The sequence below is a fragment of the Mustelus asterias genome, chromosome 4 (assembly GCF_964213995.1).
Source record: "Mustelus asterias chromosome 4, sMusAst1.hap1.1, whole genome shotgun sequence".
Lineage (NCBI taxonomy): Eukaryota > Metazoa > Chordata > Chondrichthyes > Carcharhiniformes > Triakidae > Mustelus > Mustelus asterias.
This window is the reverse complement of record NC_135804.1, coordinates 24,208,091-24,224,066: the sequence shown is the minus strand read 5'-3', so window position 1 is coordinate 24,224,066 and position 15,976 is coordinate 24,208,091. Positions and strand designations below refer to the sequence as shown.

At 44.5% G+C, this 15,976-nt stretch overlaps 1 protein-coding gene across 1 annotated transcript in view; it reads right to left on the bottom strand.

Annotated features, from left to right (window-relative positions):
* Positions 1-15,976, bottom strand: part of LOC144493045 (uncharacterized) — a 275,407-nt gene that overhangs the window by 175,843 nt on the left and 83,588 nt on the right. Inside the window, exon 11 of the mRNA XM_078211881.1 lies at positions 7,340-7,582. Within this exon, the coding sequence (XP_078068007.1) occupies positions 7,340-7,582 (243 nt within the window). The remainder of the gene's footprint in view (positions 1-7,339; positions 7,583-15,976) is intronic.

The window sequence follows — 15,976 nt, the reverse complement described above, 5'->3', positions numbered from 1 at the left end:
TTTACCGAATTTTACCAAAACTAGAACTAGGGGGCATGGCCTCAAAGTAAGGGGGAGCAGATTTAGGGCTGAGTTGAGGAGGAACTTCTTCACACAAAGGGTTGTGAATCTGTGGAATTCCCTGTCTAGTGAAGCAGTTGAGGCTACCTCATTTAATGTTTTTAAGGCAAGGATAGATAAATTTTTGAGCAGTAAAGGAATTAAGGGCTATGGTGAGCGGGTAGGTAAGTGGAGCTGGGTCCACGAAAAGATCACCCATGATCTTATTGAATGGCGGAACAGGCTCGAGGGGCCAGATGGCCTACTCCTGCTCCTAGTTCTTATGTTCTTATGACTTAGTTGTATTCTAAAAATGGGACATAATTATAAGTTTAATTTTAAAACTAAAGATAACTTTCAGTTCAGTAGAATAAAGCTACAAGCAAATGTGTAGGTACTTTTCCTTATTTTTGCAGAAGGACCCTACATTGTCTGCATAAGAAACTGGGCAGCGTGGGATTTCCTTCAGTCAAAACAATTAGTCGTTTTGGAGTTTCTGGAATCAACCGAATTAGCACAACATGGGTGAGTTCTCAATTTAGGAATACATTCGTCGGGGCCTCACCACAGTGATGCAGATATTTGCGTGCTGCTGAAGGATTTAAAGATCTGCAGCAGCTAAAAGGATTTGGGAATTTCTAGCAGTTCTTTAAAGAAAAATGTCTGAAAGTTTGGGAGAATAAAATATGGCCTGCATATTGAAACATATGGAGAAGGATGTAGAGATGATCATTTTTGGCAACTTTCTGGTAGGCAAAAGGAAGATGTAGATGTGGAAGTTGTTAAGCTGGATAGATGTGATCAAATGAGTTGTCTCTATATCTTCCTTGTTCTGGCTAATTCTATTGACACCAGATCACCCTGTAGGCCAAAGCCCAAGTGGTTAACATGGTCTTAATGAGAAAGTAAGATGGAGATTATCAGTGATCTACTCTGTTAACTTGCATGATTTTAGCTGGATAAACTCCAGAAGAATCCCTCACACACCTTGGTGGATGCAGACTTTAAGGCTGCGATTCTTCCATTTCGCTGTGCTAATGTTTTAGCGCAGTGGGCCTGGAGATTGTCGTGTCAGCCAATTAGTGGGGTTCGCGTGCATGTTTGCGCCCCACTAGCATCTCCCAGCGCTGGAATTCCAGTGGCGTCTGCTCCCCGCCAGAGATTGATGGGGAGGCACAAAAACCATTAACATGGTTGTTTTAGTCTTATTTGAATGTGATTAGCGGGCCCAGGACAGAAGTCTCCGGGCCCGCTAGCATCCCCCCACCACAAAGTGGTTCACTCCAGCAGGGATTACAGTAGCTCCCCACTTTCACGAACTAGCTGGAGTGAAGGGGAGGCAATCAGGATCAGGCAGCAAGGAGGGGGAGTGGTGGGGATTGGGGGGGCCTGGGCATTGGCACCCTGGCAGTGCCCCCCTGGCATTGCCCAAGGGGTAAAGTGCCAAAGCCCAGGGGCACCTTGGCACTGTCCATCAGGAATGGGGCAGTGCCAAGGGGGTGGGGCATATGTCACTCTGCATAGGGATTGGTGGTGGAAGGAGGGAGGCCACTGATCGGGGTGGGCTGGGGGGTGGTGGGAGGCATCAGCCTGGGAGGGGTGGACACTGGGGGTGGGGGGGGCGCGGTGCTGGGATGAGTAACTGTCGGGGTGTGGGGGGGGGGGGTGGAAAATTGGTGGAGAGGGGGCTGGAAATCGGGATGGGGTCGGGAATGGCCAGCAATTGGGAGGCTATCTGCGCGGGGCCACTGCGCATGACAGATTGACACATGCACAGTAGCTCGCTCAGGGCACTGATTTCAGCCTCTCCAGCAGGGTTAGGCCCCGGCTCCTTAAATTTAATAATATTCATGCTGGTGACCTCTGCAGTGCACAGGGTGTGGGAGACTCTTCTCTGAACTCCCACTGAAAAAACCAGCGTCAACTACTCCAGTTTTCATGTGAATTTGGCACTTAGAATTTTTTGGGAGAATTCTGCCTGAGTCTTTGGTCTGGAAATCGTTTTCTAAGTTTTACAAATTTAAATGTAGACTGTGCATTCATGGAATTGAAAGCAAATCATTTAGCTGGGTTAGGAAGTAGGTTAAATGGCAGGAGACAGAGAGTAGCGATAAGAGCAGGTATTCTAATTGACAGGATTGCACCAGTGTTTTACAAGGATATGTGTTGCTGTCTCAGCTATTTATCCTATTTATTCATAACTTAGATGATGGGATAGAAAGCCAAATACACAAGTTTGTCAATGACACAAAGATAGGGGACATTATAAGCAGTATAGATGGAAGCATAGGTTACAGAATTATTAATAGATTAAATGCTTGGAGAAAACTGTGGCAAATTGATTTCAATGTAGACAAATGTGAAGACAGCTAATTTGGACTTAAAAAGGATAGAAGTTACTTTCTAAATGGTGAAAAGCTAGAAACAGTGGAGATGTAAAGACAGCTGGGAGTCCATCAACATGAGTCATTAAAATGTCATGCTCGGGTACAGAAATTAATTTAAAAGGCAATGGAATATTGGGAGTGATTCCCCCAGCCTGCTGCACTGCTCTAACAGCGCAACGGGCCAGGAGGAATCAGCGAAGGCTGTTTAGCAGGCTCCCCACTGGGCGCCACGGCCTCCGCGTGTCTCCGGCTCCAAGATTTCTGCAGTCATCAGCTCCGTGCCAGAAATCGGTGCCAAGAAGCTGATTTAAATATTTAAATTTCAATTTCGCTATCATAAGAGGACTCGGTACTGAATTCTCCAGCCCTGCTAGCTTCTCCAACGCCCCCGCCAGGAGTGGTTCCCTCCAGCGTGGTTTACAACTGCTCCCCACTAACAGAGAACAGGCAGTCTGACCCCACTGAAGGAAACAGAGGTCATTGAGGCCACCCCAGGCTGTTGGGGGCAAGGTGGTTGCCCCCTGAGCAGTGCCAGCCTGGCCCTTGGCACTGCCCACTGGGCCAAGGGGGCAGGGCCAATAGGAACCGATCGGTGGGGGTGGGGAAACCCACTGCCACTCTGCACAGGGTTCGGTGGCAGAGGGAGGGAAAGGGGTGATAGGAGCTGGCCATCTAGGTAGTGGGGGGTGGTCAGCCTGCCGGGGGATCAGGACTGCCGGGGCAGGTGGGGGGCAGTCATGGAGATTGGGGCTGGCCACTCGGGTTGGGCAGGGAGAGGGGTGGGGAGCGGGGCGGGGGGGGGGGGTTGTCAGCCTGCCTGAGGGGTTGGGACAGCTGTGGAAGGTCGGGACTGCTGGTGGCATAGGGTGGGGGGGACATCGGGGCTGGCCCAGAGACGTCCGGGAGGCCAGCAATCGGTGGGTGGGGGGTTGGAGGGGCAGCGATTGGCAGGTGTTGTGGTTGGAGGGACAGCGATGCGGGGTCCTAGGCTGGCCCGCAATTGGGCACTCTCTGCTGCTCAGTGTGCGGAAGATTTCATTCTGAAAATTAAGCTAAAATTACCGGCAGGAGTTACTCCAGTTTTCATGCAAACTTGGCACTTAGAAGTGTTTTGAGAGAATCGCGCCCGTTGTCTTTTATATCTCAAAGACTAGATTACCAGGGGTAGAAGTTATGCTTCCATTATTCAAAGCCCCAGTTATACCTGGAGCACTGTGAGCTGCTCTGGCCTCCACACCTCAGAAAAGTTATATTTATCATGGAGGGAGTGCAGTAGATTTCCCAGAATTATACCACGAGGAGAGATTACACAAACTGAGGTTGTAGTTCCTGGAACTTAGAAGGTTAAGGTGTGATATGATCAAGGTTTAGAAAATATTAAGAGGAATGGAGAGGGTTGAAGAGAGAAACTGGCTGGAAATCTCCGACCTTGCCCTTGGCTGGGATTCTCCGGTCCTGCTGTAGTCAATGGAGTTTTGGCTGAGGGCCAACTCCTCTGTTCCCGCTGACAGCGAGGGCAGGGCAATGAGAGACTGGAGAATTCTGGCCAGTATTTCTGCTGGTTGAGGAGAATTGGACTAGGGAACATAGTCTAAAAATTAGAACCAGATCTTTCAGGAATGAAATTAAAAAACATGTATCTATGCAAAAGATGGTAGAAGTTTGGAACTGCCATCTGTAAATGGCAATTGATGCTGGAACCATTGTTAAATTTGAGATGAACAGATTTTTGTTAATCCATGGTATTCAGGGATATTGGGCAAAGAGTAAAGTTGAGCATTAGCCATGTTCATATTGAATGGTGAAGCAGGTTTGAGGGCTTAAATGGTGTACCTCTGTTGCTTTGTTCTTATATTGTGTACTGAGTAAACAGAAACCCTGTACATGGCTGCACATTTGTCAATACAATGTCAGTATATTGAAGGAGGAAGTATTGGGTATCCTAAATTGCATTAAAGTAGACAAGTTCCCGAATCCGGAAGGGATCTATCCCAGGTTACTGTGGGAGGCAAGGGAAGAAATAGCTGGGGCCTTAACAGATATCTTCACATCCTCTTTAACCACAGGCAAGGTTCCAGAGGATGGGAGAATAGCCAGTGTTGTTCCCTTGTTTAAGAAAAGAAGCTGGGATAATCCAGGGAATTACAGGCCGGTGAGCCTGAAGTCAGTGATGGGGAAACTTTTGGAGAAGATACCGAGGGAGAGGATTTAGAAGAAAATGGACCAGTTAATGACAGGCAGCATGGTTTTGCAAAGAGAAGGTAATTCTCACCAACTTGGTTGAGTTTTCTGAATAGGTGACTGAGATAATTGATGAGGGAAGGACTGTGGATGTAGTTTATATGAACTTTAGTAAGGCGTTTGACAAGGTTCCACATGGCAGACTGGTACAAAAACTAAAATCATATGGGGATTCGCGGTGGGCTCGCTAGATGGATACAGGCCTGGCTTGGTCATAGAAGACAGAAAGTAGCGCCGGAAGGGTGTTTTTCAAAATGGAGACCTGTAGTTAGTGGTGTTCTGCAGGGATCATTGCTGGGACCTCTGTTGTTTGTAGTTTATATAAATTATCTGGCGGAAAATGTGGGGGGTTTGATTAGTAAGTTTGCGGATGACAAGCAGATTGGTGGAGTTGTTGATAGTGCTGGGGATTGTCAGAGATACAACAGGATATAGATAGATTGGAGACTTGAACACAGAAATGGCAGATGGAGTTTAATCCAAACAAATGCAAGATGGTGCGTTTTGAAGGATCAAATTTAGGTGTGAATTATACTGTAAATGGCAGAACCTTTAGGAACATTAACATACAGAGGGATCTGGGCATGCAGGTCCACAGTTCCCTAAAAGTGGCAACACAGGTGGCCAAGGTGATTAAGAAGGCATATGGCACGCTTGCCTTCATCAGCTGGGGCACTGAGTACAAGAGTTGGAGAATCATGATGCAGCTATATAAACCTTAGTTAGGCCGCATTTGGAATGTAGTTCTGGTCGCCACATGACCAGAAGCTTGTGGAAGCTTTGGAGAGAGTGCAAAGAAGGTTCACCAGGATGTTGCCTGATCTCGAGGGTGTTGGCTATGAGGAGAGGTTGAATAAACGAGGATTGTTTTCACTGGAAAGCTGAGGGGAGACCTGATTGAGGTCTACAAAATTATGAGAGGCATAGACAGGGTGGATAGTCAGAGGCTTTTTCCCCAGGGTGGAAGTGTCAATTAAAAGGCAAGAGGGGGAAAGTTTAAGGGAGATGCTTTTGATGCAGGGAGCGGTGGGTGCGCTGTCAGAGGAAGTGGTAGAAGCACATTAGCAACATTTAAAAGGCATCTAGATAGGTACAGGAATAGGGAGGGAATAGAGGGATATGGACTGAGTAAGCGCAGAAGGTTTTAGTTTAGTTAGGGCATCATAATTGGCATGGGCCTGCAGGGCCAAAGGGCCTGCTCCTGTGGTGTACTTTTTTTTTCTCTGTTCTTTTTGTCTTTCTCAGTAGTTTAATTGAAGACTCTTAAACATGGTGATGGGTCACACACTGCTCAAAAAATCCACAAAGCATTCAGATAATCTCGAGCTCTTTGAAAGCACGGCCGTGAGTTCAAGCTGCAATTTAAAATTCAAATTGATATCTTGAACCAAATCCACCTGGCATAACTTTGCTGGATGAGTTACAGTATGGAATTTTCATAACTATTTCTCAGATAACAGAACAAGATGATGCATAACAGAACAGAAGACAACAGATCCAAACTAGTTTAAAACTCAGATTGTTCGAACCTTTGACTGTCCTTGATTGGTCTCAAATAGTGGGGGGAGGGGAGGTATATTTTTTAAACGTTGCCAGCTCTATCAGAACTTGTCCCAGTCCGTCAGTGTGACGTCATCAGAGCCGGCTGCAGTATTTTTTTCTCTAAATGCTGCAGTATCCGGCCAGAATAACCAGGGAGCTGCACATTGGTTTTTGTGTCAGAGCCAGCTCTTGTGGGTGAAATTTTCCATTTATTTCTCTCTAAGTGTGACCAAGAGCATTCGGTTGTCTGTAGTTATAAATCTCTATCCCACTCCAACTCTGACCTCTCTCTCCTTGGCCTCTTATATTGTTACAATGTGTTTTTCTTTTATTCATTCATGGGACGGGGTGTCTCTGGCTAGCCAGCATTTATTGCCCATTCCTAGTTGCCCTTGTTCAGAGGGCAGTTGAGAGTCAACCACATTGCTGTGGCTCTGGAGCCACATGTAGTCCGGGCCAGACCAGGCAAGGATGGCAGATTGCCTTCCCTAAATTACATTAGTGAACCAGATGGGTTTTTCCAACAGTCAACAATGGTTTCATTGTCATCAGTATATTCTTAATTCCAGATACTTTTTATTGAATTCAAATTCCACCAACTGCCATGACAGGATTTGAACCCGGGTCGCCAGAACATTATCTGAGTTTCTGGATTAATAGTCCAACGATAACACCATGTAGTTCAACACAAGTTCGAAAAATAGCATTTCATCTTTCAATCAGGGACTTTACAACCTCTAGACTCAACACTAAGTTCAACAATTTCAGATTATAACAATTGGCACCATTCTTTGGACAGCAGCTGTTGATGATTTTGCTATTCCCATGTACAGCTCCTCCAGACCCATCTCTTTCTTTAAACTTGTCCCATTCCCATCCACTTTTGCCTTGCTTCGAGACCTTCCCTTTTATTCTTTCCTCCCATCCCCCTTTCCTTGCCTTTGTATTTGGTTAAAATTCATCACAACTCTAACTTTTCCCAGTTCTGATGAAAAGTTATCAACCTGAAATGTTAACTATGCTTCTCTCACTATAGATGCTGCTTGCCCTGCTGAATATTTCCAGTATTTTCTGTTTTTATTTAACAAAAGGCAGTATTTTGCTGTAAAGACAGAAAAATATATCCTTACCTCTTGGACCACCTCTTGGTGTTGCTGATGTGCATGCTGTAGGTCGGAATTCAGTCTGTCGACTGTGGACTTGTACTGCTGCAGTTTGGTCAACTTCTCCTGTAATTCCTTTGTAGATGAGTCAAGCTCTTTCCGGAGTCGAGCAGTTTCATGACTAAAATGGTCTATGTCAGATTCATGTGCCTGTTTGAAAACTTCCAGTTCCTTCTGAAGCTGAACCATGGATTTCTCCTGACTGAGATTCTAAGGACAGAATTGAACATGTTTGAATTGCATTCTATTTCAATAATGTTATTGTAGGTTATTAACCAGTGCTTCTGCACTGGTGAAGATGCTTTTTCAATTCGTGTTGTAGCAGTTTTGGTCTTCTGGTTTAGCCATTGTATATTTTTCTTAGCAGCTAATTTTTACAGACAAGAAAGGGAGGTTGAAAAGTATCACAAGAAAAATGCACATAATTAGTATTTACAACTCACAATGCCCATGGCTCAGCTTTTTGTCAGTCTTAGCTCAGTGGCTGAGACACTGGAGCACATAATCTAGGCTGACATTTCTGTACAGTACTGAAGGAGTATTGTACTGTCAGAGGTGCTGGTTTTTGGATGAGACATTAAACTGAGGCACTCTTTGCCATTGTTGTCAACCTGATAATACAAGCAGGAACTAGGTTGAATATAGAAAGTTGAGCGGGAAGAGAAGCAAATAAGAGAGACAAAGGGGCGTATGAAAGGACTGGCAGCCAACATAAAAGGAAATTCAAAAGTCTTCTATTTAAAGAGTAAAACTCTAATTAGGGGTTGGGTTGAGTGGGGACTGAAAATGGGAGGTGGCTGAGGTACTAAATGAGTACTTACCATCAATCCTTGCAAAGGAAGAAAATGTTGTCAAAATTGCAGTGAAAGGGAATGTAGTTGAAACACTGAATGGGCTAATAATGGATAAAGGTTGGTTATTAGAAAGGTGGCTGTATTTAAAGTTGATAAATCACCAGGACCCGGATGGGCACTCATTTGTGGATATGAAAGCAGTAAGGGTGGAAATTGTGACGATCTTCCACTCCTTCTGAGGACGGGGGAATTGCAAATGTCACATCCTTGTTCAAAAAAGGATGTGTGGATAAAGGCAGCAGCTACAGGCCAGTCAGCTTAATCTCAATGGTGAGAAAACGTTTAGGAACAATAATCTGGGACAAAATTAATAGTCACTTGAATAAGCATGGAGAATTTAGGAAAACTAGCATGAATTTGTTAAAATCCTCTGCTGCTCTCACCAGCCACACACACAGCAACTCCAGTTACAGTGGGGGCCCGTGGCCTATTGTGACCTGCCCTATCCGTCTGGACTTATCTACACCTGCGACCCTCCCTCACACCCTTCCGGATTGATCAGCCCCACAAACCCTCCTCGGTAGACTGATTCCCCCCCCCCCCCCCCCCACCAATCGTAATGCAGAGTGGCAGCTGGCCCCCTTCCCCCACCGATGGCCTGCCTGACCCCTCTCCAATCACTGGCTGGGCCATCCCTCGGATGGCCAACCCTTCCCCTCCCCCGTTCGTCAGCCCGAACCCCACCACCATGGCCATCCCCGATCATTCCCCTCCCTCCACCACTGGTCCCTGATGCAGAGTGGCAAATGGCCTCCTCCTCCCACCGTTGGCCAGCCTGACCCCACCCCGATCGCCGGCTGGACCACCCCCTGGATGGCCAGCCCGACCACCCCTCCAATCATCAGCCCGGCGCCCACCACCATGGCCAGTTCTGATCACCCCCGTTCCTCCTCCACCGATCCATGCTGCAGAGTGGCAGCAGCTTCCCCTCCACCACCACCGGCTTCTCTGGTCTGGCCCCGCCCCCAGTTGGTCCCACCCCTCAGGCCATGCCCCCTTGGCATTGCCTGGTGCCTGAGTGCCAGGCTGGCACTGTCCAAAGGGCACCCTCCCTTGCCCCCGACCTCCCTGGAGGGCCTCAATGGCCTCCAGTTCTACCGGCGAGGCTATCATGTTTGGTAACAGTTGCTGGGGATCAGCTGTTAATCTCGCCTGAGAGAATCTATCCTGGCGGGCCACAGAGGCAAGTGAGCCCAGATGATAATCTCCTTCGCTCCTTAATTTCATGCTAAATACACTTAAATTTAATTTAAATAATTTATTTCGGACTTGAGCCAGAAATGTGTGCAAGGCTGACCTTGCCGGATATCTGATGGCGGTAAGATTGCGAGAGGTCTGAAATCGGGCGCCAACTGTATTTTGCGGCTCTCTCGCAATCTTACTGGCTTACCCCACCGATGGGGCTCAACAATAAGGTGGCCTCCGAATTGTTGTAAGGAGTCTAACAACACCAGGTTAAAGTCCAACAGGTTTATTTGGTAGCAAACGTTTGCTACCAAATAAACCTGTTGGACTTTAACCTGGTGTTGTTAGACTCCTTACTGTGTTTACCCCAGTCCAACGCCGACATCTCCACATCATGGCTCCAAATTGTTCCCATAGGTGGAAGGGTCAAGAACCAGAGGACACCGATTTAAGGTGGATGACAAAAGAACCAATCGTGACATGAAGACATTTTAATGTATGCAGCAATTTTTAGGATCTGGAATGCACTACCTGAGAGAGTGTGGTGTAGGAAAATTCAATCATGATTTTCAAAAGGGAATTGGATTAATACCGGAAGAGAAAAAAATGTGCAGGGCTACCAGGGAAAGGGGGTTGGAGTAGGACTAGCTGTGTTAGTCATACCGAGAGCCAGCATAGGCACCTTCCATGCTGTAACCATTCTGTTATTGTAAGTGAATGTAAAAGATCACAGGGCACTTCTCAAAGAAAAGCAGGATTAGTTTGGGTGTCCTAATGAACATGGATCCCTTAGCTCACTTCAGTAAACATAAAAAGTTCCACTTACCTATTTAATTTGGATGCAAACTGGTTATCTTGTTTGTCTGCATCATAAGAACGTCTATACTTGAAAAGTACACTATTGGTTGTGAAATGCTTTACAATACCTTGAGGTTGAGTAGAACCTTATTTAAATGTGAGCTCTTTTTCATTTGGCTGTGGTAAAATACCAGTAAATTCTGTACTAAATTTTCCCAGAAAAGGTTTACAACAGCTTTTAGCCAAATTGTTTAAAATTTAAAAAGGAAGCTGTTCCATATTTGTTGTTTAATTTGTTTGATGCCACAAGGAAAATGACCCTGCAATAAATGTGTAATGCATTATGCTGTTAAACCAGATGCTGCACTGAATTTGTGTTAGCCTCTGGAGCCTGTATGAACTCATCAGTACAATGCTCTTGTCAATTTCAGTTTATGTGCGCATCTATGCTCATCTAAATGTACTTGTTTCTCTTACAAAATAGAAGGATACAGGTTCTTAATTTATTATGAAAATATGACAGAGGAATCTACCGCCTGAGAATATATTATGGCTTTCAAAAGGGAATTGGATAATTATCTGAAGAGAAAACAATCGCAGGGCAACGGGGAAAAGGCAGGGGAGAGGGTCTAGCTGAGGAGCTCTTACAGAGAAGTTGCACCAACATGATGCGTTGAATGGCCTTCTCTGCTGCTACCATTCTCAGAGAACCGGACTATGTTTTCCTGAGTTTTCTTATAACACTATGGTTAGAACAGTTTTAATTGAAAACCTAGTTTATTTTCAAGTTGCACTGAATATGTCCCTGCATTTGTGACGAATGATATTCAATTCTACAGTAGGGTCTTCTGTTGCCATAGCGGGTTGGAAAACCGAGAAACCCTCCACATCCCTGATCCCGCCACAAGTACATTTAGATGATGCAGGGCCACAGGAAGAGTAGAATATGAATTCACATCCATCATTTGAAACACGATGAGTTCCAAATCATAGCTATGTCTGTATAGAAAGATAATGGGCTCAATTTTACCATCGCATTGCGCCCATTTTCGGGCGCGAAAACTTGGTAAAGTCGGATGCGAGGCGAGTAGCGCGATCCGCGCCCACCTCTGCGCCGGTTCCCCCTTTACCAAGGCCCAAAAATGGCCACGATCAGGACCGCACCCAAAACGGGTGCGACAGCCATTTGAATGCATTTGCATGCATTTAAATTGACGTAATGGGCTGTACGTCCAACTTTACCGGCACTTCCCCCTTTACCACCGCATTCGCCCATCCAGAATCAGCGCGAAACATTCATGCTCCATAAAAGTCTGATTCGGCCGCTCCAGTTAGTGAAGCGGTAGGTGCCTAGCATCCGACTGCTTTCTGCTTGAGATCAGTGGGGGAGGGGGGGAAGAGGGGATCCACTGCCATTCTGCCTGAGATTGGTGGCGGGGAAGGGGGGCCCGTTGCCACTCTGCCTGAGATCAGTGGGGGCGGTCCGCTGCCACTCTGCTTGAGATCAGTGGGGGGAAGGGGGGTCCGCTGCCGCTCTGCCTGAGATCGGTGGGGGGGGGGGGGAAGGGCCCGCAATCGATCTGGGTGGCAGGGGTGGGGGATAAGGGGGTCAGTAATGTGGTGAGGGTAGGGCAATGTCCGTGGGAGCTGAGGCAGGCAATATCCAGCCCGGGAGGGATGTGGCAGGGAAGCCGCATTCTAATGTGTTTTTTTCTGTGCATGCGCAGTTGGAGGCACCGATCGGAGCTGCAGGATTTCGGGCATGTTAAGGCCCGCCCAGAAGCTTGCGCAGTGCGATTCGGAATTGCTGATATTTTTTCAGGCAGATTGCATATGGGGGCGCCTGAGAACAGGTCTAAAAGTCAGATCTGAAACACTCTCAGTTTCAAGTTCACCCAGCACTTCGAATCAAAATAGTAAAATAGGGCCCAGTAAGTAGGGACCAGAATGTTCTCCACATTGAAGGGCTTTGGATCATCTTGGACTGGTCATCCCGCCCTCCTTTTGGTCACCCTGACTGGTCAACTCTCCACTGTCGGCCGTCATATCTTCAGCTGCTGAGGCCGCTCCAACTACAACATGCACATCTCTTTCTCCTCTTTTAAGACTGTCCTTAAAACTCACTTCTTTGATTTTTTTTTGGTTACCTAGGTGAATAAGACTAAAAGACATAGGAGTGGGCCATTTGGCCCATTGAGTCTGTTCCATGATTCACTGAGATCAGGACTGATCTGATGTGATAATCCTTCATTCCAGTTCCCCCTCACCCCTCCTTTATCCCCATTATACTTGATTCCCTTACTGATTAAAAATATGTCTATCTCAGCCTTGAACATACTTAACAACCTAATGTTCACATTTTTTGGTTAGGTCTCCATCAGCACCTTTGGACACTCTTTGTTAAATCTACTACATAAATGGAAATAGTTGCTGTTGCATTTCCAACCAGATTGGTACTGACAGAGTTGTGAGGGGAGCCTATTTGAGAAACGGTGCAAAACAGGTTAACATAAGGCAGAGGAGAAAATTCATTGGAAATTGTGAGGAGAGACAAGGAGCCAAAGTAAGTTGAGAAATGGCATACAATTATGATTTTTTTTCCCAAATTAAACTGTTAGAAATCTTTGTAGTTGGATATGTGACTTCCTGTTTAATGCATGTTAACTAAGTGTGGCAATTTTCTTCAGTGCTGAAAGTACACTGCTGTCTTATTTGCTTAACAAAAATTAACAGCAAGCTCTAAGGTGTGATGAATCATAAAAGAATGTAACGTATTACAATTCAACATGCAATTATAATGAGAATAAAGAAACTGCCTAAAGCTATTTAATGTGAAGATTTTTTTCTCCAGCTAATTTGTAACAAATTAATCAAATGTTTGAAGTCAGAAGAATTTATTTACGATGACATTTTAAACTTTCTTTATAGTTGACATTGCTTTTTATTAGCTACTTTTCATTATCTGTATTTGAGTAACTAATCTCTCTCCCATAAGGATACACAGCTTTTTCTCAGTTTAATTTTCATCTGGCCTATGCATCCTGTCACAACTGGTTTATCCAACTAATATGTTCATGCAAAACCTCTGCCAATTAACTCTAACACATTTTATGCATCCTACTTCTGCCATTATCCAATTGTTAATCCACTTAATGTTGTTAATCCACTTGAACTGCATTTCTGGAAAAACATGGCAAATGGTGATTTATTTGAGAAATCACACGTCTTTCATGTGATATCACATCAAATATTTACATATGCTCATGATAAGATAGAAACCTCTAAAATAGTGCAAAATTAGGCCATAATTAATATTGATAAAGCATTCCCTTCATCCTTGTTATGTTTGATGTTATAATATGTTGAATATTATCATTAATATTTCACAAAGCAATGGGCTGAGTTTTCAAAAGATGAAAAGGAAGGTATCTGGATGAGATATGTTTATTTTAGGAAGTAATATTGATTATGTAGATGAAAAGACATTGTGAATTGTCAACAATACAACACCAGGAACAAAAGCAAATGCCTGTAAATCTGCAAAGATAAAGAAAATTAAGGAAGTGTTAGTTATCAAAATCCATTAAAGCTGAGCATTCGCATGCTTGTCAAATCCCAATTTCTCAAACTAACTAATCTGAAAACACCCTTCGGCATTTTAAAATGAGCCAGAAATATGAACATGTTCCTATGATAGTCTTCTTTTTTGCCCCTTGATTAATTTTGAATGGAGCTCAAACAGTATTTGCATATAATTTTAGTGTGTCAGACCTTGACATGGAACCCTTTCATCAACCAAGCTTGTCAAACAGGAAATTCTGAATCTCATTTAGATTCTAATATCATTTTCATGATGCAGAATAGAAAAAAAGTCTAAGATAAACCGCTTCATCAATCAAAATTAAGAAACACTTTTCCAGGAGAGTGCTGGTCAATCAGAATTCCAATATCCCTGGATGATTAAACATACCTGTTCTCTAAGCTGGGGGAAGAAAGCAAATGGCCAAGTAATTTGCTGGCAATGAATACATTACTGCATCACCTTTGGTGACTAACCTCAACCTCTTTTTTCCCTTTTTTCTCTAAGATTGTTGGCATACTGGTTATCATTCTGTACAGGACTGCATGCCTGATTACCTGTAAAATGCGTTGCCACAATCTCTTTCCAAATGAAGCAGAAAGAAATCATTAAAAATTAATGTCATGCCGGTTGCTTCAATACGAGACAAAAGTTCATGTAAATCATTTTGAAATATCACGTAATTTTCAGTGTATATGAATGACAGAAATGAATACACTTTATTACAATTTTAATTGTCATAATTCTAAAAGATAAAAGGTCAGATGAAGAAGAAATGTAAGAACAAATGGTGTTTCTAGTTTGTAATATTGAAAATTAACCCTATTCGTGCTAAATTTCTCCTATTTTTCCAACACATATATGTGTTTTTCATTTCAAATATGCAGGAAATTTAATATATAAAGGTTTTAACTAGAGAACGTATTTTTAGGTCTGACCAGGTACACCATAATGGCTTCTTCCAGTACTGCACAGTCCTATATTCTTAATAAAAACAATACAAGTGTCCTAGAAATAGAATAATGATACTTTGAGGCTCCTATTTCCATGTGATAGATTTCATGGGAAATAGCAAGACATTTTCCAATGTATAATAAATGAGGAATATAATAAAGTAGATTGAACTGACCCATTTTAGTTCTAGTTTACAAACAGTTCTAGCCTGAATAGGACACAATTAATGAATTTGGAATGATAATTGATATTTTGGAGTTACATAATGACAAATCAGCATTTTACTTAATGCTGTTTTTCAAAGAGAGTCAAAACTGGAAAATCCTTATCTTTAAAAACAATCAGATTTATGAAACACAGCATTTATTGTAATACAGGATAGTGGGGATTCAGCCTGCATCCCTCCCAACTTCAGCAGGCCCGATGCCATTTCATGTACTAATGAGTGCTGATTGGCAGAAGGCAGGAGAATTGCTGGCCAATTAGGTTGGCCAGCAGCTCTCCATTCATTCCAGGAACATCGATGCAGTGGGCTAGAAGAGGTACTGTAGCTAGCTGGCTGGAACTAAATGTCGGGAACTGGAGCAAAGGTAAATGCAGGGGTCAAGGTAGGATGTGGGGGTGTGTGGGGAAGGATAATGAAGGTGTGGGAGTCGCTAAGTGGGTGATTGGGGTTTAGGGGGATAGGTCGGTGGGAGCAGGGAGATCACTGGGCCCTAACATAGGGATGTCCCCAATCGGAAGGGGGCTTCTGATGTAGGCTAGCCCCACCACGCAATTGAACTTAGATCAATTTCGGCCTTCCCCCAATCTACCATCTGCCCGACAGCCTAAAAATTGAGGCTAGGTGGTAAGGGCCTTAAATGGGGCAATGGTGGGCTTCCCCTCTGAGGCCCTGTCTGCTCTGGCATAAAATTGCAACCAGGTTGGGGCAGGTACGATCCTGGAGGAAATCCCGTCCTTGCAATTTTACACTTGACACTCCCACCGCCTCAGAGCCTGCTGATAAATTCGAGCCGTAAAGCTATGATAGAAACATTACTGCATGGTGCACATCAGCCGAAAGAGCTCGCATTTTACTGCACAATGCCCATTGTGGTCCACTTTGACTCTCAGCAAGTGTAGAGCAGGCAGATGGGGGAAGATGGGCTGGGGGGTACAAATGGACTCACAAACCCAAATTTGAGACCGCTGATATTTTAGTTTGGATGTCTTGTGGAGAAGTCTTTGGAA